Below are 22798 nucleotides of genomic sequence, written 5' to 3' on the forward strand. Positions count from 1 at the left end.
AGAGCTAACGTAATTTAAATGTAGAGAGAAAACATTTAATCATGACATCGCTCATCCCTTCGGAGTACATGTCTATTATAGTGTCTATTAACATTTAACACGATAGCCATAATAAAAGTTTACGATGGGTGATACCTACTATGATATATTATAATTTTTAAGCTATGCTTACTAATAATCATGGCTAAAATGAGTAAAATGTGATTGAGCCATGCTACTTTATAACTGCAGACTGCAGCAGCTATAGCAGTTTATACCTACATATAATAAAGCTAGTGTAAAACTGTAAAAACAACTTAATTATAATATGCTCGCGTATACAAATATGAATATTTAACTGGTTTTGTAAAAAATAACAAAACATATTATACGAGTATTATGATTGTACCTGATATTATCGCCTAAATCAGGGGTTTTCAACCCGTGGTACGTGGAAGGCTCGTAGGAAGTACGCAAAGAAGTTTTCATTTAAAAATTTAACTAAAAATTAAATTTTTTTTTTACTTTCATAAATATCAAATAATAAAAAATGTTAAGAAATTAATGAATCATAAAAATATACGTTAATAAAATGTTGACTCCTAATTTAGTTTTAGAATTGAAGTGGTACGCGTATTGATTGTAAAAGTGTTTGGTGGTACTTGATGATAAAAAGGTTGGAAACCCTTGCCCTAAATACATAAAAATAAAAAAATTACCTATAGAAAACTAAAAGAAAGGATGTACTTATATTATTATAAGAAACCCGTACCTATAGGTTAAATAATTCGTTAGATATGTGTGTTGCGTGTCAATATCAGAGTTAATCCAAAGTGTTATTTTAATGAAAGTTACAACTTAATGACGAATAATTCTTTTATTACGTATAAATGAAACACACGTATCTAACTAATATAAAATTTTCTGAGTGTCATGAAGATGCTCAGGTGTTAGTGGCTATGGTACATCTGCCGTTGTTGGTCTTCGGGCTCCCTTATAAGTGGTGCGTCTCTTGTTTACATCGACCCGTACCCTTCTGGATGAAACCAGGTGTCCTTGTAGTTGTTGTTGCAAATGAGTACCCGGATTTGATAATGTGCAATAATACTACAGTATGATTATTATAATTGCAATATGACGATGTTCTTACTATCCCGACGCGTTTCATGGTCACTCGTAGCATATGCAACTTCCTCGATACGAGGCATAGTCATACTAACCTAATCTTGATATCTCGTAGTCCATAATATATGGATAGAAAAATTACATTAATACTATTTACATTTTATTTTTAAATTACTAGATGTTATAATGTATTATTAAGATTAACTGAAGAAATCATATTGCATACGAGTGTCTGCAATGAAGTACCACATTTGATGTCTTTTGTGTCTTTGGAAACCGTTACCAGGGGTAACCAGGTAACCACGATAACCGTAACCGCTTTTCGATTCTGTGTGCCAAAGCAAAGACATAAAATGTCAATATTATAATATTATTATAGTATATATAATACATATTTATAGGTATATTCTTCAAATATAATGTGAATAAATTTGTATTGAGTATTTAATAAATGTTAAATAGATGTATTTACAGCGCAATTTTTGTTTAATGTGTAGGTATACAGTCTTAACTTGGTAGCCTATATTAAATATTCATGGATTAAAGTTTAATAAACATAGGTTATGTTGCGCTTTTAAATATTTTTCATTGCACGTTTTTTCAGTATTGCATTGAAATTATTTTTTTAATATTTATAATTTAAACTAAATTAAGTGTTTGTATAACATTGAGAATTTTTTCAAATTTTAATGTATAAAAATTAACACTGTCTAATTTTATTAAATCTTATTTTTCAAATTTTTAGTATTCAACTCAACCTCAACGTTTATTGAAGTTTTAAAATTGGAAAATGCTATGTAGGATATAATTTAAGATTTTAAATTACAGTAATAACAGAATATAAAAACGTGTTTTCTTAAAGTTGTATAACAACCATTAAAGAACAAGGTTAGGTTAGAATACATGGGTAAGTAGATACCAGATATTATATCATCAATTAAATAATGTATGATTTATTTACTCATATTATATAATATTACATAAATAACAAGGATATTAATTTAGCATACCTAAAGGGAATATTGGTGATCAATATAGGTAGGTACATAAAATTAAAAAATTTCAACCAGATTTTCAACCAACAAAATATACTGTGCTTTGTAGTAAACATTTTGTTGAATCATCATATTTTAAGGTAGAATAAATGGTAATAAGATCTTGGAGATAAATCCTCAGTGCCAAGTTTATTTTAAAAATGTTAGTACCTAACATTGGGTATATTACATATAGAATAAAGATACATCAAATATTCAAATATATATCTATTTATTTTACAATTGTATAATATAGCCATAAATAAAATCCTTTTCCAATTGAAAATTTTGATGTCATTGAGATATTTCTTTACAAGTATCTATAATGAAGCCTCAGTGATAGTGAATGTCAGTTGGATTATCAGCGTCTTAGTGATATTGATATTCAGTGTATGTGCAAATACTTGCCAACAACCCCAAATACTTTTAATAAACCGTATAATTATATTATATTATACCGTATTATAGTATACAAAATAATTTTTCGAGCGGGTACTCAACAATCCAATGCTGACTGCTTATCACGCATACGCATTGTGCAGAATGAATCACCTGTTTTGGAAATTAGTTTCACGGATTTAGAACCTGGGGAAAAACATGCAATTATTAATTCACTTTTTTTCTAGGCCGATGGTAGTATTAAAAATGCACAGCCAAACGAGAATTTATTTTTACCGATACCTAGTAATATTGTCGTAACACATAGAGCAGGGGTCTTAAACCCGGGGTTGAAGACCCACCCTGTCATAATATGCGACCCGCGATCACATTTGAAATTTAGCATGTATATTTTCTATTTCGAAAACATTGGTTAACTAAAACTGAATGTTTGTATAATATATATGTTTTTACTACGAATGCGGCCCGCAAGATTTTTGAATAATAATACATAGCCTGCTGCAAAAAAATGTTGAAGACCCCTGATATAGAGCTATCCGAGAAATCTTAATTAATAAAAAATCGGGTTGTCTGGAAAGCCGGTTTTCAGAATATAATTTTACGTAATAACGTCATAAGAAATCACTTCATATTCATCAAAGTCGTTGATTTTCTTTGATGAACCATTCCGAGATCAACTCCAGCTGTGCTGTAGTGATAGTTTGAGGTCGTTTTTGAACCACAGTTGATCGCAAACCGAACAAAAGCGTACACGGAAAAAAATATTTACTAAAATATTTTAGTTAATTTACCTAAATTATAGTAAGAAATACTAACTTTAAATGGTAAGCATAACTATAAAATTATAGATGAATATTTTTAGTTTTTTTACCTATATTTTGGTAATTTCAACTAAAAAATTTTAGTATTTTAGATTCTGAGCGAAGCGAGGAATGTATTGGTTGTACAATGATGTTTATTTCTTTTTTATTCGGTAAACACTTTTTCTGCCCCTAAACTTACTCAAAAGTACAAGTGTAGCATATTTTCTGAAAGCTAATGTTCTTGAACTGGTACTTTAGAGAGGTCATTTTTGGATTTTTGAAACAGTACTCGAAATAAAAACGGTTAAAGGAGAAAAAACATACGATATCACGATTTTGTAATATTAAATAATTACGGATGGCTTTGTTATCACTATAGAAACGAATAAAATTAAAGGAAAAAGATCCCCTCGTTCGCTCAGAATAGTTTTTTATCGAATGCAATCATTGTATTCTAATCAAATACCTACAGTAAAATTACACTATTCTGTCCGAGGACCGAAGAGACGATCGACAAACACCCACTAGACACTGTAATTCGCTGACCTACTTTTTATTATTGTTTAAATTTTTATAGTAATTATCGCAATATTACATCAGACAACGGCTGCCCGTCCACTGTTATTTTTGTTTTTACCTATTTCGGGTTTTTTTACCTCCATAGCAGTGATTGAGAGTTTCAGGCTTTTCTTTTTACTCTTTTGTTTTTTTTTCCGTGTCCGTTATCATAATTGCGTCATTTGAAATTTAAATTTTCTTAAGTGTTAAATTTTAATTTTTCAATTGTCACTCGTGAATTTTTCACCTGACATCAATACGTTTTTGCTGTTATTTGTATACATGTAAGTATAAATGTACCTATATATAATTTTTGTTTACATACTATAGTATTAATTTTTAAAGATGGTCGTTAAGTTGACAGTTGTTTTCAATGGTAAATGACGTGATTTTGTGACATATTAAAGGCAAAGGCCGACTATTAATTATGATAGTTAGGAATTGTGTATTTAATCATATTAATTATTTTTTGTATTTTATTATATTTATTATTTATTAAAAAAAATATTTAAAAACGATATATTAAAATTAAAAATTAAAAAAATGTAGGTAAAAAATATAAAAAGTTGTAGGTAAAAAAAAATAAAAAAATAATTTATTTGGTGAAAAAAAATAAATTTTTTTTAGTAATTTGGTAAAAATTTGTAACATAAATTTAAGTTTTTTAGATTTCTTAGTTCCATTATTCCTGCATTTTATATACGTTTCCGATTGTACTTCTAACAGCTCATTTATAAATACATATATAAATACTTGGACGCCCACTATAAAAACAAGGGTCGTAAAAAATTGTGTTTTTATTAAAAGTAATAATGGTATGTATAGGTTTTGTATTTTTAATGAATATAATTAACATTTATATTTAAGTAATTAATTAATTCAGTTTTTTTATTGTTATTATTTTTACTTTAATTATTATCAGAATACAATTATACTGATAAAGTTGTGATTGAAAATACTTCCTTAAATGATTCAAATAAGGTACCTATTTATATTTATAAATTAACTTAAATAAAAAGTTAAATATAATAAATATCTTATATTTGAATGTCCAAATAGGCTAATTGTGAAATTGAAAATATATTGAATTTATATTCAGATGGAAAAATGACTATAAAATATTACAAATTAAACAATAAATTAAGCAATTTTATGAGAAATATTTTATCCACTGTGTTAATAATAAATGAACTTAAAAATGATCCAGAATTTAAAATTAGCAAAATAAGATTTGAAACATTATCTAAAGGTTTAATTTTTTTAGTTTAAGAGATGGAACCTAAACCTGACTTTGTGCTTTGCGTAGCCAAAAGATTTTACTGCTTTGTAGTTCACTAGCCTTTAATGGACCGAAACAAGTACTACTGCTCCGTTTAGCTTTAGGTTTGCAATTATGAATAAATCTCTGTATGTATGCTGTAATGCGCAATAGGTTAGTCCATTTTGAACATCTCTCCAAGAGCCATTGTGAATTAACCTCTGTGACAGCTAACGCTAAATTTAATGGTCGTAACTCCGGTAGTTCATCAGTAGGAATGAAGCGATTTGGCCAGTAAGTGATATCTTGTTGAAGCCATGATGGACCACACCACCAGATACTGTCAGAAGAGAGTATCGATTCGACTGGAACTCCTCGAGATATAAGGTCTGCTGGATTATCAGAAGTAGGCACGTATCGCCACATTTTAATTTCAGTCATATCTCTGATTTGTGTTACACGGTTAGCAACAAAGGTTTTGAGCTGAACTTCTGCCTGAATCCAACCAATAACTACCGTTGAATCCGTCCAAAGATTGATATCAGTGCTTTGGAGTGCTAGTCCAATACGTGCAAGCTCAGTTCTGGCTTCTACCATGAGTTCAGATAATAAAAGGGCACCGCATAATTCCAGACGAGGAATAGTGGTAGTATGCATGGGTGCCACTCTTGATTTTGACATTAATAAACTTACTTGTATCTTAGCATCAGCCAGAGGGGAGCATAAGTAGATACAAGCACCGTAAGCTTCCTGCGAAGCATCGCAGAAGCCATGCAATGAGACATTAGAACTTAACTTAGATATAACTCTTCGCGGAATAGACAATTCTTCAAGTCTTTTAAGGCTTGAGTAAAACTTTATCCAACGACCTTGCAGATCTGGTGACAAAGTGGAATCCCAATTCAATTTGAGGGACCATAACTGTTGTAGAAACACCTTTCCCTTTATAAGTACAGGTGATAATAATCCCAGCGGGTCATATATTCGGTTTATGTCAGAGAGCAAAGATCGCTTGGTCATATTGCTTGGTGGCTTCCAATTGGCAAGAGAAAAATGGAAGGTGTCAGAGCTAGGTTGCCATGACAGGCCAAGGGTGCTGACAGTGTCTTCATTAGTTAGTGACAATCGATAGGTTGGTTCTGCACTGGTTGTGGAAATACGAGACATTAATGTAGGAGAGTTTGAGCACCATTTTCGAAGTGGAAAACCTGCTTCTTCCAATATCTTGCTAATTGATTGGTGTAATTCATAACATTGATCGTCGTTCTGTCCACCACTCAACAAATCGTCTACATAAAAGTATTCTGAGATGATGCGTTGAAGAACTGGGTCATTGGTTTGACGGGAGAGCTGCATTAAACAACGAGTAGCAAGGAAGGATGCAGATTTAGTTCCATAGGTTACAGTACACAGCTTATAGTCTTGAAGTGGTTGATCAGGACTTTCCCTATAACATATGCGATGCAGGTTACGGTCATCTTCATGGAGTAGTACCTGTCTATACATTTTTGCGACATCAGCAGTGATAGCTACTGCGTGCAGTCTAAATCTGAGTATGATAGATATGATGTCGGGTTGCACCTTTGGTCCTTTAAGCAGAATGTCATTTAACGAAAGACCTGAGCTGGCTGGAGCAAAACCATCGAACACCACTCGAACCTTCGTGGTGATACTACTATCCTTAACAACTGCATGATGCGGCAAGTAGTATGTTGGTGCGTGACATTCAGAAGTTGTAAGTTGCATGTGACCCATGGATAAATATTCTTGCATAAATGCTTTGTATTCTGCTTCCAGGACCTTGTCCTTGGCAAACCGTCGCTCTAGATTGAAAAATCTCTTTTGTGCCATAAAACGCGAATCTCCAAGCAAAAATGGGTCCTGACTGAGAGGAAGTCGTACTATGAATCGACCAGATTCATCTTGCTGGAAAGTTGAAGTAAAGTGGTCTTCAGCAGACTGTTCTTCTCGACTGCGTTCATTGGCCTTAGTGAAGAATAATGCTAAAGCTGACTTATTCGACATAACACATGTAGAAGTAAGATTGTGATTGGTTGAATCAAACAATTCACCAGTGATAACCCAACCAAGTTTTGTCTAGTGTGCTATCAAGTGCTCACTAATTGTTGCTCGTTCACCATCAAATATGTCGTAGAATACACCTGATCCAAGGAGATAATCTATTGGAGATGTAACATGAAACTCAGGATCAGCTAAGTCATTTTGTATGTGCTCAGGTATGGACACCTTGTTAGTGTTAATATGTTGTGATGGCAAATTGGAAGATATTGTTGGTAATGAATGGAAGGTTGCTGAAGATGAGTAACTGCTACTTCTTGAAGATATTATGGTAGGCATAAGACGTTTGGAAGCCATTGAGGTTGAACCAATTCCAGATATGGATACTGTTTCATTAGCGCTATCTAACTGTAACCTTTTTGCGCAAGACACAGTGATGAAATTAAGCTGAGCACCTGAGTCTAGTATTACCCGACATGGTTGTAGTGTTCCAGTTTTGTTACTAATATATATGACTGCTGTTGCTAGCATTGATGTAGTAGAATACTGCATGCAGTTAACTGAACAATTTTGTGCATACATGACTGAAACATTGAGTGGTTGTTCATGAGGGCCTTCAGCTACTTTATTGTCATCATGCAACCTGGTATTATGTTTTGCATGACAAGAGCCATAGCGACATTGATTTGCTTGATGACCTGGTGCGAAACAATTGAAACATAACATAGCATTAGAAACTACTTTACTGCGCTCAGGCACAGTCATATTTAAGAATTGTTCACAATTGAAAAGCTTGTGTTGACCAGAACAAAGACGGCACTTGGCGACATAATTTTGACTGGTATTATTCGGATTAGCAAGTAGAGCTTTTTTATATTGATGCTTAGGCATGTTGGAATTACTCAATGGAACGCTGTCTTTTATAGGCTTATCTACTTCACCAACTTCATATGCCGATACTCTGCTTGCTAAGAAATGTTCAATTTCGGCAAATTTAGGTAACTCTTTGTAGCTTGTCGGAGTTGCCACTCACCCACAGTTATGGCATCTAATTTGGAGCATACTAAAGTAATCAACCAAGCATCCCAATGCTCTACTGGTTGTTTTAATGCCTTTAAGGCACGCACTTGTGAAATTACATGATGATGTAACTTTCGAAGTTCAGTAGCAGAAGGTTGATTAACTTGCGGTTTAGAGAATAGTGAGCGAATATGAGATTGTATTATCAGTGATCTGTTTTCATATCGCTCTATTAGAGTGTTATATGCCATTTGATAGTTTTCTTCGGTGGTTGGTATTGTACGAATTACTTCTGCAGCAGAACCAGTAAGACATGACTTTAAGTAGTGTAGACGTTGAACTTCGGCTAAGGCATTATTTTTGTGGAACATAGCGTTAAATGTGTCCAAAAATGAAACCCAGTTTTGTAAATTTCCATCAAATGATGGAGCAGGTATTGCTGGTAGCTTCATGGTGTCTCGTACAATGGTTTGAGAGTTGGATTGTGTACTATGCCTATTAGATGATGATTGTTTGTTCTTATTTATGATGTCAATAATCATTGCCTTTATAGTGTAAAACTCATTTTCAACAATGGAACGCTCATTCAGCATCTCCGTTGTAGCCTCTTCAAACAATTCAATCTCCATTTGGTGTTCTTCAAATAATTACATATGGTCCTTGAGTTTCTCCAATCGCACTTCTAACTGAGTAAGTGATTGTGATTCTATATTGAACTTGGTGACATATTTTTTAATAACATCCATTGACCTACTTGCTGAATTTCTCTTCAAAATCAACTTCCTTAACTCGACTGGTACCGGTGTCAAGTCTGATTGAACGTTGCTGCTTGCCATGTTGATTGGAGAGTTGTTTACAAAACAGTTGAGTAGTCACTTAACTAAGCAATTTTTTATACAATGAATGGATAAACAAAAAAAACAAATTAGCCTATTAACTAGCTGCGATTAAAATTATAATTATACTGTATCCGGTTCGAAGCTGACCAAAAATGTTGACGCATAAAGTGTTTACCAAAAGGTAAAGCAACTTGGGCGCAACTTGATAAATAATAATAATAATAGTGGACTGTATAATGAAAAGAATAAAAATATAGTCAAATAATAACAGTATAATTAAACAAAAGAAATATAATAATAATAGTAATAATAAAAAGATCACAGCCAGTTATAACATGAGTCGGTATACAAAATAATAATAATATAAGACCCGTCGGTCATACACAAATAGTTGGCCGACCAATACTCACAAAACAGTTGAGACACACACCTGGTTTTACACCCACGCTACCGCACCAGGGCCTGTATTTAAGTCAAAATAAATTACAATACAATAAACAAAATTGACCCTGCGTACGTGCGAATGTGTGCCGACAACTGTTGACGAAGACTTCACAACAAAGTACACTGAATGCAGCCGGGACAGGATCTCTAGCGTACACTCCTGTCCCCACGAGTAACGAGGTACACCAAAACACGTTGAATCACTAAACAAATCGCTGGTAATTTTGACCACCCTAAAATGGGGAAAACAAATTAATGATGGCAATAAAATTGCAAAGAACGATAATTACCAGACGATGAATCACAAAATTCACAACAACGTGGTTTGGGACGACTGCAAACAGAACATAAAAACTAATGTAGTGTTGTAGAACACGAAAAAACACGAGCTGTGTCGACAGCGTAAGAAAAAGAAATGAATCATATAACGGACGAGAACAAACGAAAGAACGAAAATGACTGGTCTTTCAATGTCACCACACTAAACAATAAACAATGGAAAAACTAGAAACTTTGTGACACTGAAAGCATGACTAAATGAAAAACTTAAAGTTTTGAACATAACCGAATAAAATATGAAAACATTGATAATGATTCCACAGCTGGCCGGTCGCACACTAACGCCTGATAAGCGTCAGCCGACGAAGGCTGCAACTGTGGAACGCACCGTTACGTGTACATGAAAATGATAACATAAGAAAACATATACTACCCGCATATGGCGGGAATTCAAAAAGAAAAACATTAAATTGACTGCATGCGTAGACAGGTCTGTTCAAACATGTACTGCCAAATTATTTATACCCTGTAGTAGTTATCTGTACATAATATTTTATAATAGAAGAATAATAAATATTAGTATGTATAATGTATAATATATACTTACGCATATATATGGATATAGATGCGGACGATAGCGATTTGTGGTATACATATTATGTTTAAATACATTTGTCAATGTCCTTTGGGCTTTGAAGTGTCAGATAAGAGCTGTTTGCGGGCTGAGCTTAACCTGTGAGCCATAGTTTTGACTTTGAAAACTCCTGGTGTAGAGCAGTATATAGCGTTTAAGGCTAAAAGTTAGAAGATTTACAAATTATTGAAAATATTCATACATTTTTATTGAGTTCACAATATATTTATATAATATATAATATTCTTATATTATATAATTTATTTTACTTCTACGGTTATTACCTATGTCTGCAGGGTATTAACAATTTTGGCGTACAAAGATTAAATATGAAATCGTTATAGAAACGAAAATCGGAATTGCATTCTCTGCGAACTGCGAAGACTGACGCTGACTGCACCTATAGTGTCTACACCAGTGTTTCCCAACTGGTAGTCCGTGGACTCATCCCAAATGTTCCACGAATGAAAAAATTTAAATTTAAAAAAAAATGAGCGAAATTATACTTTATATTTTTTGTTATTTACGGCTTAGCGCCCTACAGCCAGATAATACACTTTCGCTACCGATGACAATAAAAAAATGTATACGTATATGTAACTATAAAAGTATAAAAATTAGTGATATAAAGAGGGGGGATTTAACTCAGGTCGTGGTCTGCGACGGCGAAAAATTTATAAAAGTGGTCCATGCCTAGTGTTGAGTTGGGAACCACTGGTCTATACTCTACGTGTATATTATATATATATATACGTATATACAGGGTGATTTTTTTATCAAACAACACTCATTATTTCCAAAAGTATTCATTTTTTTGAAAATATTTTTTTACATAGTTTCTAATTGTTAAAAAACAACGTTTTTATAAAAAAATTATATTTTTAAATATTTTTTATCCTTATAATTTTTTAAATTTTTTACTTTTTTGAATGACAACATAGATTTTTAATTTCATATTCCAAAGCAGAATAATTCTTTGAGTATTTTGATACATAAAAATCGAATTTAGGGTAAGTAGTTTATGAGTTATACGTATTTAAAGTTTAGCTGCGCGGAGTGGAGTCGTACAGGGTTACCCCGCAAAATGTTTGTCCACTACTCCGCTTGTCTAAACTTTGAATAAGTATAACTCATAAACTACTCACCCTAAATTCGATTTTTATGTATCAAAATACTCAAACAATTATTCTGCTTTGGAATATGAAATTAAAAATCTATGTTGTCATTCAAAAAAGTAAAAAACTTAAAAAATTATAAGGATAAAAAATATTTAAAAATATAATTCTTTTATAAAAATGTTGTTTTTTTTAACAATTAGAAACTATGTAAAAAAATATTTTCAAAAATATGAATACTTTTGTAAATAATGAGTGTTGTTTGATAAAAGAATCACCCTGTATATTAATATTTTATATTCTATCATGTATCAAGTAATAATATAATACGGAAGAATTAGATTTTAAAACTAATCGTAATAGGTAGTTTAACTTATAAGTGTGCGAGTTCAATATTGAGTGATTTTTAAGCAAAATAAAAAAAAAAAATGATTTATTCACTGTTACTATATTATACAATAAAGTTATCTAATTTTTTTAAATCTCAAATAAACTTATCATGGATTAAGTAATATTATAATATAAATATATAATATAATATTTAGTATAGTAACGACTAACGAGGAATTAAATTTTAAAACTAATGTTAATAGTTTTAAGTGTGTGCAGAGGCGTATTTAGGATTTTGCTGCCCATTGCTTCACATTTTTTTTTTACAACTGTTTAAATCAGTTTAAAAAATAAAACCTTCCAGTTATATCAACTGCCCGGAGCAATTGCCCCCCCCCCTCTAAATGCGCTACTGCGTCGGTCACAAGGTGAAGTAGATGGTGGAGGTAGATCGGAATGCGTGCGAGACCTAGCGCCTAACGAGACAGCGACAGAAAACCACACATTTCTATATAGAATATTACAGTATTATAGAGGTCTGTGGAGAAAACGTGTTCTTTCAATTTTGTTTTGGACCGTTCGTGACTTGTTCCGAAGTCATGAAACGGCGTGACCAACGTTTCCGACGCTAAAACGGGGCGAAATACGTGACGGTGTTGGTACCGCAACAGTATATATGTATACATATATTATATATTTATATATATATATATATGTATATGTGTATATATATATTACGGTGATTGTTAGTGGCGGGTTTATTTTCTAACAAAGGAACGATGGTGGTTTCCAAACATTCCGTTAGAGCGCCACCGTTTGCAACGCAATTCCTGTGCATTCCTCGGCGGCTCGGCGGCACCTGTTGTATTTTTTATTTATTTTCATCTTGTTGAACTCGACACCCGTGACTTACCAGCTTACCGTCAACAGCGAAATCCGACAGTATTTTCCTTCACACAGCATCGAAACCGGTTAGTATTTTCACTCGGTTATAATAATTAATTGTATTTATTTATTATCAACCTGTAATATTTTATTTTAGTATTACTATTACTACCGTTAGTTACTTCAGAATATGTACAGTAATTAGTTGTTCGTGTTTCAGTGACAGAAGAAACGACGGGATTGTGGAAGTACCTAGTTGTAATCGAATTCGTATTTAATACGTTATACGTCGCAATCAGAACGCGCTATTTCTCTTTTTGGCGGAAATCATGACCGAAGAACATCAATTATTAGCAACCGTCGACGAAGCCGAAAACAAAGATGTCGGACATCAGTCTGAGATCTCTGATAGCATGATGTTTTTGTTTACTTCCGAATCCGTGGGCGAAGGACATCCGGGTAAGATTCGTTTAAAATTATTTTTGTCAAACGAATTAACAATGTGTATGTAATACCTATGTGTTTTTTCTGCTTTTTTGTGTGTGTGTGTATGTTGGGTGCATATGGCAACTTTTTATCTTGTGTTTTTAACAAGCTTGTTTTTAAAGATTTGACCTTTTTAACTGATGATTTTAATTGTTATTTTTTATATGCTTCATGTTTCGTTTATTGTGACAAATATACACCGATTTTCTCATTATATTACGATGATCATTTTATTATAACAATACACAACATTGGTTATAGCACAGAATAAACCATACGATTAATTACCTATATATTGGTATATATATAGGTACTATAGGTATACAATATCCGTAGGTAGGTATAATATTATATTATAATTTTTATCTAGTGTTTTTTTTTTTAACTTTTTTCAAATGTGATTTGCCCATACTACAACCTTCAACTTTTTAATGTTAGTAAAATATAATCAGTTTATCTATTTAAATATGTAACTGTTAAACACTCAACTAAAACCTATACATATTATTTAATATATGTGGCGAATCAAAATGATTATTTTTCATTACATTAAAACAATACTGAACTATAAAAAAGGTGAGCGAATTGTTTAAAATCTGTTGGTGGCAAATCAAATGTATGTGATTCAAAATTTGATTGTGGTGTACCTATCTAAAGAATAATATTCTTAACATAAAAAATATTCATTATCTAATATTAGATAATGAATATGTATTATGTTTAGTATTATTAGAATCCATCCTTCATCGAGATATTAAAATTTAATTTTAATGCATGTGTACTGTTAAGTAAAAACTATTTTTACTTGTTTTTTTTTCAATATTAAATGTGATGTATTATATAATATAATATATATAAAAATGAAATAATTTTATTTATATGTAGTGTAATATTCTAATTTTATATACTTTATTTATGACAATTAATTATGAGTTAAGATTTAAAAAAACTATTAAAATTATAATTTTTAATACAGAATTAGTATTTTTCTCAGTTAAAAAAACACATACATTTAAGATTCAGTGTTCCCTGTCTTGAAAATTAAAAATATTTCAAAAGCATATTATCTATTTAAAAAAAGTTAGTTTATATGGTAATACCAGTAAAGCCTAGATAGTCCGTCTTCAATGGGACCAATATATAGTGACGGATAAAAGTAAAATAATATCTTGACATTAAACTTATTAGTATAATATGTATTTGATGATTAAATAAAATAATTTAAAGAATAAGTTATTTTTATTTGTTTATATGAATCATGGGCTTTTTCATAGATAAGTTTTATATAATTATTTTAAATATAGTACATTTATATCTTTCTGTAAATGTTATAATAATTTCATTTTTTTTTCCAAGTCATTAGGCAAACGTTTTCATTTTTTTGACATTTTGATTTACAAAAAACTCACACGAATATGACAAAAACACAAAATCAACTAAGTACTGATTGTGTGAAAGTATACACACGTAAAGACTAACTAAAGGTACATAATACATATATTCATAATGGTAAATGAAAATATATTTCACGAAATACAATAGAAATACAATACAACTTATCTATAAATAAAAAGTATATATATTATAATATATACCCATAATATTGACAAAAAATATTTTATTTATGATTGTTCTTATGATGGTGGGTGATGTGTTCAACAAAATTGAAGGATGAGAGAATGATGAATAATCATGGTTTTACTGTGTTTAAATTAAATTAAATTGAAAAAATTATTTAGATCAATATTTTTTTTTACCTAGGTACCTTGCATTTAAATATCTTTTATCCATTACATATCACTGATATGATATCAGAGTATAATATATATTTTTTCATATATATGAATATTTTTAATGTATATCTAATTTGATGACCCACATATATATTATATATATATATATATATATATATTATTTAATCAGTTCTTTTTAAAAAAAATGCATAGTTAGTTGAAATTTACTCATTTATGTTTTTAGACAAAATGTGTGATCAAATCAGTGATGCTATTTTGGACGCACATTTAAAACAAGATCCTGATGCAAAAGTGGCTTGTGGTGAGTTTTTTATTTGATATCAACATTGACATTCAGTTGTAGAAACAAATTTTATATGACTGTAAATTTTGCATGTTATACCAAGTGTATAAAATTAGTATACTTTATAAAAATATAAAGATATGCTATACTTGACTCAATAAACTTTGGATTTTTTTTAATATGATTGACAATATTATTGAGAATTATACTGATAAAATTGTTATTATTTAAATTATTTATTTGAGTATAAAAATATCTAAAAAAAAAAAAAAATAGTATATACCAATTTAAAATAATATTTACTACACTAACTGGTGATATTAAGTATAATTTATAATTCTTATGTCATATTGTATAAAATTTGTTATTTTATTAATTGTATCGGCTTTACTTGTTTAAAAGATTATAGTTGTGCATCAGTGTTGCCTAGTTGTGATTGGGATTTAATATACATGTTTATGTTTAAGAAATTGTTCTAAATGTACTACCCCATATTTCCATTTGTTATAGGTAGTTTTTTTAACTACTCATTTAAATAAATTTATTATAATTGCATAACAAAAGATTTTAAGCATTATTATAGTTTTTTTTTAACTAATTTTAAAACAGTATTTATATTTATACATTGATAATGTATATTTTGAGCAGGTTTTATTTTATAAAAACTTTATGTTTTAGAAACTGTAACCAAAACTGGAATGGTATTACTTTGTGGAGAAATTACATCTAAAGCTAAAGTTGATTATCAAAGTGTGGTTCGTAACACAATACAGCATATAGGTTATGATGATTCATCAAAAGGTAAATGAATTAACGCCTTTCATAGAATAATTATTCTTTAAATATACAAGAGTACTTGCTATTTGTATAAAATTTTAATTAATAGTACTTATTTTAAAATCAAGTATATTTTTAAAAGTATCGAATAAATTATAATTTTTTTTTAGATATTTGTAAATAAGGTATTTAAATTTTAAGCTATGATTTAGAATCTAATAATATGGTTGTTATATTATTTTATTATACCGTTATCTGGTTTACAGGTTTTGATTATAAAACATGTTCAGTGTTGCTTGCCATTGATCAACAATCTCCCAACATTGCTTCTGGTGTACATATCAATAAATCAGATGAGGAGATTGGTGCTGGAGATCAAGTATATTTTTTTCAAATTGAAACAAAATATTTCTCAATTTTTTAATAATAGTTTGATTGTATTTTATCATGTTTTAATATACTGTTCAATGTCTCCACACTCTATGATACAGAAATTATATTTAAAAGATATAAACATATATTACATATAAAGTATATATTATACTGATGATTAGAAGATAGAAGGACATAAGTGCCAATATCCAAATTGTTCGGGAGAGCCGTACAACATAAAATTTCTCATTGATTGTGTTAAAATCTTAGAACATCATATAACAAACCGTTTTAAGACCTAATATGAAGTAGAATAATTTTTTAAGCCTATTTTATGGATTAATTGCTTATAATTATGTATTTTAAGCAAAATTAAACAAAAAAGACTTATGCCTCTTTTTTTCTGAACCTTGCACTTACACCCTATAGAGGTTCTATTGAACATAATTACTTTTATTGTTTATAACTGTTATTTTTTTTTTAATATTATTGATAATTTAATTAATATTTGCAGTAAAAAAAGTATTTAAGAATTTTTAATATAAGCTTAAAATTTAAAATCATTATTACCTATATGAAGTTTTGTGAACATAATTAAGTTAGAACTAATAATTATTATAATAACTAATATTCATGTATAACGGATACAGAAGTAATAAGAAATCAGAGTAATCAAAAAGTAATCAGAATATGATACAAATATACTTCAGTATAATATTGTTAATAAATTATTAAAGCTTTCTTTATATGTAATAATTTGTTATAGCAATTTAAAACATGGTACTAATTTGTTATATGAACGAAAGGTAATAAGAGGAGCAATTTTCTAAAAATAATTACAAATTATGATAATGATTAATTATAATAACAATAAAATTAACAAAAATAAGTTTTAACTTAAAATAACACCGTCGTTGTGACTTTTTGATAAATAAAAGTGACTAATTTATGTAAAAACAAAAATTATGTAAGTAAAATTGTAAGTTACTTTTGAATAAAATTTATAAAAATTAATATTTGCATCATCATTTTTTATCATATATTTGGATACTATGGTCAAATCAGTGTATTTTGTTTTTACTATTAGAATTTTACCCAAATAGAATTTTTTAGGCAAGACAAGGTACCTGATGATTTCTTCCTCTTTATTTTGGTATATTAATAGATTTCAAATTTTCTTTATTGGAAGATGTTAACTTTATTGTTAGTTTATTTTAACAGTAAACTTTTCATTTTAAAAGTGAAAACCTTTGTACCAAAAATAGTCTTAAGGTTGTTCGGAAATATAGTTGTAAAAAAGTCTTAATAGTTTAAAATATCATAGAATTTAATTTAATAACTTCCAGAGGTTTATACATGAATTTTGGACCAATGTAAGCCACTCACTATATGCCCAAATTGTTTTTTTGTTCACAAATCTTTCAATAATAGTATTAACACTGTCCACAGGCACACAAATGTGACCTGAGAAAAGAAATATTATTTTTAAGTGTTTTATGATTAAAAACTTATATTTAAAAGTATAGTATAGCATAGAAAATATAGCTCTATTTTTTTCTGTCTAAGAATCAAAAAATAGAAATAATTATTTAATACCTTTTTAAGTATCAATTTCAATAAGATATTTAAATATACATGAAACAATTTCATTACAACCTCGATTTCTAATTGTTTCGCCCCACAAATAACAGTAAGAATTTCTACTCTTACTTTCATAGAATGTGTAGTTGTTAGTACTATATTTTGGCTGTAGTAAAGGTTCATATTGTTTCCAGCTTATTTATTATAATTGTGTGATTTACTAACTTATGATGTAATATATTTATAGTATATAATTAACATACTATATTATAATTGTTAAGTTTTTATTTTATTTATTCTAGCATTGATAAAATTAATTAAGCAATAATTGTAATAAAAAATTGAAAAATAAATCAATTGTATATAAAATTGATTAAAAATATAATGACACAAAAACATTATTAAAATAACAAGTAGAACCTAAAATGTTAATATTTAAATTATTATAGTATATATAGGTAGAATTGAAACAAATAGAATAATATTTCTTTTAATCCATTGAATGTCATTTACTGTTTTTGTTAAGTCTTTAAAAGTTTTATTATTAGTCAATTACCTATAAAAATCTTAAATCCTAAGTGTGAAATATGCATGTGTATGTCAGTGAACTGTTTATTTTTTGTCCTCTCTGATCCACTAACCACTTAAAATAAAGATATAGCGCATTTAGAAAAAATAATAAAAAATATTTTGTGGATGGATGACATATCGATCTGTCTAAATATTGTTATAAAATATAAAACCAATATGTCAAAAGCTCAAAAATAGTATCTTATACATATTTTAATTATGAATGTACTCTAAAATTCTCTAAAAAATTAAAAATTAAAAAAACAAAAATTGATTTTATGTAAACTTATGTTCTTCGTTGCATATGGGTCTTAGAGAAAAAAATAAAAATATTATTCTGACATCTTCTGAATAATAACTAATAATCATATATTCATGAATTAATTTTTGGTATAACAATAGTTTTTCTAACTAAGTATTATGAACTCAATTTCTTTTTAATATAATAAATTATCTTAAACTAAAAATAACTAGGTACATTGTAAATTCTAGGGCCTCATGTTTGGCTATGCTACTGACGAAACTGAAGAATGTATGCCGTTAACGTTGGTACTGGCTCATAAACTTAATGAAAAAATAGCTGAACTTCGAAGAAATGGAAAACTTTGGTGGGCACGCCCTGACACAAAATCACAGGTAAAAGAAAAAAAAATATAAATCTAATTTTTATAGTTAATTATAATTAATTTTATTTGTTTGGTTCAATCAAAAAAGCTTATATACTTAAAAAATTATATTTTTTATAACTAAATTTTCAATGGTATTTATTTTTGAAATCTTAATGAAAAGGGTTAAAAAGTTTAGAATGGTTTAGAAATATTGTTATTATTGATTTTACACATAATTCTGTTATAATTTGTTACTCAATTTAATACATTCAATTGATGACTTTAATTTTAACTATACATAATTGATACTTGTTAAATGTCTACAGGTAACTTGTGAATATCACTTAGTCGGTGGTGCATGTGTTCCACAAAGAGTTCATACAGTTGTAATATCTGTACAACATTCTGAAAAAATAACTCTGGAAGACATAAGAAAAGAAGTTATGTTGAAAGTTATCAAGGCGGTTATACCAGTAGAGTATATTGATGATAAAACCGTTTTCCATATCAATCCCTGTGGTCAATTTATAATGGGCGGTCCTCAAGTAAAAATCCTCTTATAATTATATAATAATCGTTTATATTTATAAAAAATAGGTTTGTACAGTCTTTGCCAGATAAATTGAGACAGCAGTGACTACACTTTTCAATAGGTGGGGCCTAAACCAGTCTTGATGTGTTTCGACTTTGCGTTAGGCCTTAGTCACTTCACTAATTTGTTTATTGTAGACGGATAAAAATAAATGACTCGGTTAATAATGACAATATTAATAGATTAATATGATCCAAGATAGATGGATATTTACTCATTCACTCTAGTATTGTGCTTGCATATTTTTGTATTAAGTATGAAGAACCCTTGGTTTTTTGTTATCGCGCTATCATCTCAATTTATCTGGTAACGACTGTAATAATTATAATTATATTATGAAATGTATAAATTGATTTTTAGTCTGATGCTGGCCTGACTGGACGAAAGATAATTGTTGATACATATGGAGGTTGGGGAGCTCATGGAGGTGGCGCATTCTCTGGCAAGGATTTTACTAAAGTTGATCGTTCAGCTGCATATGCAGCTCGTTGGGTTGCTAAGTCTTTGGTAAAATCTGGACTTTGTAAACGTTGTCTTGTACAAGTATGTTATTAAAATGTTAAATAATAACTGTAAAAGTTTATGTTGTATTATTTTGGAATTAGGTATCTTATGCTATTGGTGTAGCAGAACCGATATCAATTACACTTTTCCATTATGGCACATCTACTAAATCCCAAAAAGAGTTGTTGGATATTGTACGCAATAATTTTGATTTGAAACCAGGAAAAATTGTCAAGTAAGTAAAAATAAAAATATAAAAAATTAAAAATGAATTGTTGATGAAAATTAAATATGGAAGAGATTGTGATTGTTGTTGGCATTTACCATCATCATTATGGCAGAGGTGTTAAATTAACATAGTTGTTAGTATTTGAGTCAAATATCTTGTATCCTATTATAATTTTTAATCAATGTAATATACATAAAAAAAAAATTAAAAATTATAATCATTCTTGATAGAATAAAATAATAATCTAGATTAGACTTTTTGATTTTCAGACTTTTAATAGATCAAGAAACTCATATAATCTAACTTTTATACACTTTTCTAATAGTTGAAAATAAATGTCGGAAGTGACACCATATGCTATTTTACGCTACTATAAATTAAGTATATAATATATAAGATATCATACTATAATTTGTACAAATATTTTCCTTGTTTAAACTGTGGAAATATTATAGTTTCTTTCAGCATATTTGAGAAATTTCTAGAAATAATATATTTCAAAGAGCCAATAATGTAATAAACAATTTGCTTCAAAACATAGCTAGTTAGACCAATAAAAAGTTGGAATAAATAACTGAATTTATTTTTAGGGAGACTAGTTCAATCATTTTCTACACTATTTATAAAAATATTTTCTAATACTATCGATGAACTCTATATTTTATAATAATGTTAAATTTAATATGTATAGAGTTATTATTTAAAATTTTAAAATTGATAGAACTACAATGATCAATTACACCTTTATTAATAATATTTACACTTAATACGTTTCTAATATGTACTGAGATTCTATCTGACTTTTTCTTATAGAAGTGATAATTTAAGTACCCTTCAGTTTATAAATTAAATATAGGTACCATTAGTCAAATTAACAAGTTTTATATCACAATTTTAATATAGTAAAATTGTTCATTTAATGAGATTTTAACAAATTTTTTCTCTACTTCTTTAAGTATTTATATATAATTACTTATAAATTAAAGTATTTTCTTAAATATAATATATTTAAGAAAATACTATTATATATTATTATATATTATATAATACTTAAAAAGTATCATCAATTTTTGAATATTTTATTGTTGTTGCAATAATAAAAATTAAATTCTTAAAATAAAATAAAATAAAAACATTTAAAAATTAATTTAATTTTAGATTTTAAGTAAATAAAAAATGTTATACAAAAGATTTTGATCTTGATGAAATTTGTTTAAATTGAATTAAAAGTGACGATTATAATTTATCAGGATTAAATTCCGATAATAATGTGAATAGATTGACATACTCTTTTCCATTGTTCATTAATGCCTACTGCATACCTGATACCACTGGCCTAATTGCTCGTATTTTTAATAAATAAATAATAATTAATTGTATAATTTGAATATTAGATTTTATTTAAGATAGTAAAATTGATGTTTAATTTTATAGGGATTTAAATCTACGTAATCCGATTTATCAACAAACAAGCTCATATGGACATTTCGGCCGTGACATATTTCCATGGGAAAAACCCAAAATCCTATTTGAGTGACTTCTTATCCCGATACCGACTTCTTATCTTCAACCAAATGATCAGATTTATTTTAATTTTATTACTAACAAATAACTAATAGTTAATTGAAGATTCAATATATTATTCTTAAGTTTTTATAATTTTATTTTATTGATTTTCTTTTTTAAAATATATAAATATTTTTTTAATTTTATAAAGAATGTAATTTACAAACATATTATTAAAAGTATATATTATGGCAGCGGTTCTTAAACTATCTTTCGTGGAGCCCTTGAGATGCTGAAAAAATGTTCGGAGCCCCAAAAACTTGAAATACCAATTTTACATCTCATAAAAAATTTTGGATCAATAAATTTTTAATATACAAACTTTATACAATATAAATGCAACTTGTAACAATTTAACAAATAATAACATATGTATAGCCCTAATGCTCTGCGGAGCACAGTTAGAGAACCGCTGTATTATGATAATCAATAAGATAAATTAATAAGAAGATCATTCAATTATATTTTTTGGATAACATTATCATTTTTTCATTAGCTGTATAAGTGGGGATTTTTAATGCTCGCATAATAATTTGATTTTTATATGTTTAATTTTTATTATTATTATTCATAAACTTATAAAAATATTTCTAAGAGATGATTATAATTGTATATAAGGGTGAGCAGTATTTAAAATATGATTTAATAATCATCTAGATTTAATCAATTGATTTATATTCTTTTTAAATAAAAATTACTACTATTAATCATTCGGTTTTTTTAATTTATTATATTTGTATGTTTTTAACTAACTA

At 28.5% G+C, this 22798-nt stretch overlaps 3 protein-coding genes across 5 annotated transcripts; 1 reads left to right on the forward strand and 2 right to left on the reverse strand.

The window, feature by feature from the left end:
* Positions 1–5177: 5177 nt before the first annotated feature.
* LOC126552290 (uncharacterized) lies at positions 5178–7181 on the reverse strand. The gene has a single exon (XM_050206982.1). It carries the CDS (start codon positions 7179–7181, stop codon positions 5178–5180), a length of 2004 nt encoding a protein of 667 aa, XP_050062939.1.
* Positions 7182–7253: 72 nt separating this feature from the next.
* On the reverse strand, positions 7254–8824 carry LOC126552291 (uncharacterized). The gene is made up of 2 exons (XM_050206983.1): positions 8209–8824; positions 7254–8143 (listed from the first exon to the last, which is right to left on the reverse strand). Exons 1-2 carry the CDS (start codon positions 8822–8824, stop codon positions 7254–7256), a joined length of 1506 nt encoding a protein of 501 aa, XP_050062940.1.
* Positions 8825–12292: 3468 nt separating this feature from the next.
* Positions 12293–22316, forward strand: LOC114132253 (S-adenosylmethionine synthase-like). 3 transcript variants are annotated; one of them, XM_027997659.2, is made up of 10 exons: positions 12293–12807; positions 12942–13180; positions 15185–15262; positions 15923–16045; positions 16288–16400; positions 19037–19180; positions 19479–19697; positions 20105–20287; positions 20350–20483; positions 21912–22316. In XM_027997659.2, the coding sequence occupies exons 2-10, from the start codon at positions 13051–13053 to the stop codon at positions 22012–22014; spliced, it is 1227 nt and encodes a 408-aa protein (XP_027853460.2). In that variant the 5' UTR covers positions 12293–12807; positions 12942–13050; the 3' UTR covers positions 22015–22316. The 3 variants fall into 3 exon arrangements, with proteins under 3 accessions (XP_027853460.2, XP_027853461.2, XP_050061949.1); XM_027997660.2 differs by lacking the exon at positions 15185–15262 and having other exon boundaries at positions 12295–12807; XM_050205992.1 differs by lacking the exons at positions 12293–12807; positions 12942–13180 and adding an exon at positions 13264–13543.
* The last annotated feature ends 482 nt before the right edge of the window (positions 22317–22798 follow it).

Source organism: Aphis gossypii, chromosome X, assembly GCF_020184175.1.
Source record: "Aphis gossypii isolate Hap1 chromosome X, ASM2018417v2, whole genome shotgun sequence".
Lineage (NCBI taxonomy): Eukaryota > Metazoa > Arthropoda > Insecta > Hemiptera > Aphididae > Aphis > Aphis gossypii.

Bases quoted from the DNA above. Each gene is read 5' to 3' on its own strand.
- LOC126552290 (XM_050206982.1), bottom strand. From the start codon at position 7,181: ATGTCGAATAAGTCAGCTTTAGCATTATTCTTCACTAAGGCCAATGAA.
- LOC126552291 (XM_050206983.1), bottom strand. From the start codon at position 8,824: ATGGAGATTGAATTGTTTGAAGAGGCTACAACGGAGATGCTGAATGAG. The intron at 8,144-8,208 runs GTGAGTGGCAAC...AACATTTCTTAG, and splicing joins ATTAGATGCCATAACTGTGG to CAAGCAGAGTATCGGCATAT.
- LOC114132253 (XM_027997659.2), top strand. From the start codon at position 13,051: ATGACCGAAGAACATCAATTATTAGCAACCGTCGACGAAGCCGAAAAC. The intron at 19,181-19,478 runs GTAAAAGAAAAA...AAATGTCTACAG, and splicing joins GCCCTGACACAAAATCACAG to GTAACTTGTGAATATCACTT. The intron at 20,484-21,911 runs GTAAGTAAAAAT...TTAATTTTATAG, and splicing joins AAACCAGGAAAAATTGTCAA to GGATTTAAATCTACGTAATC.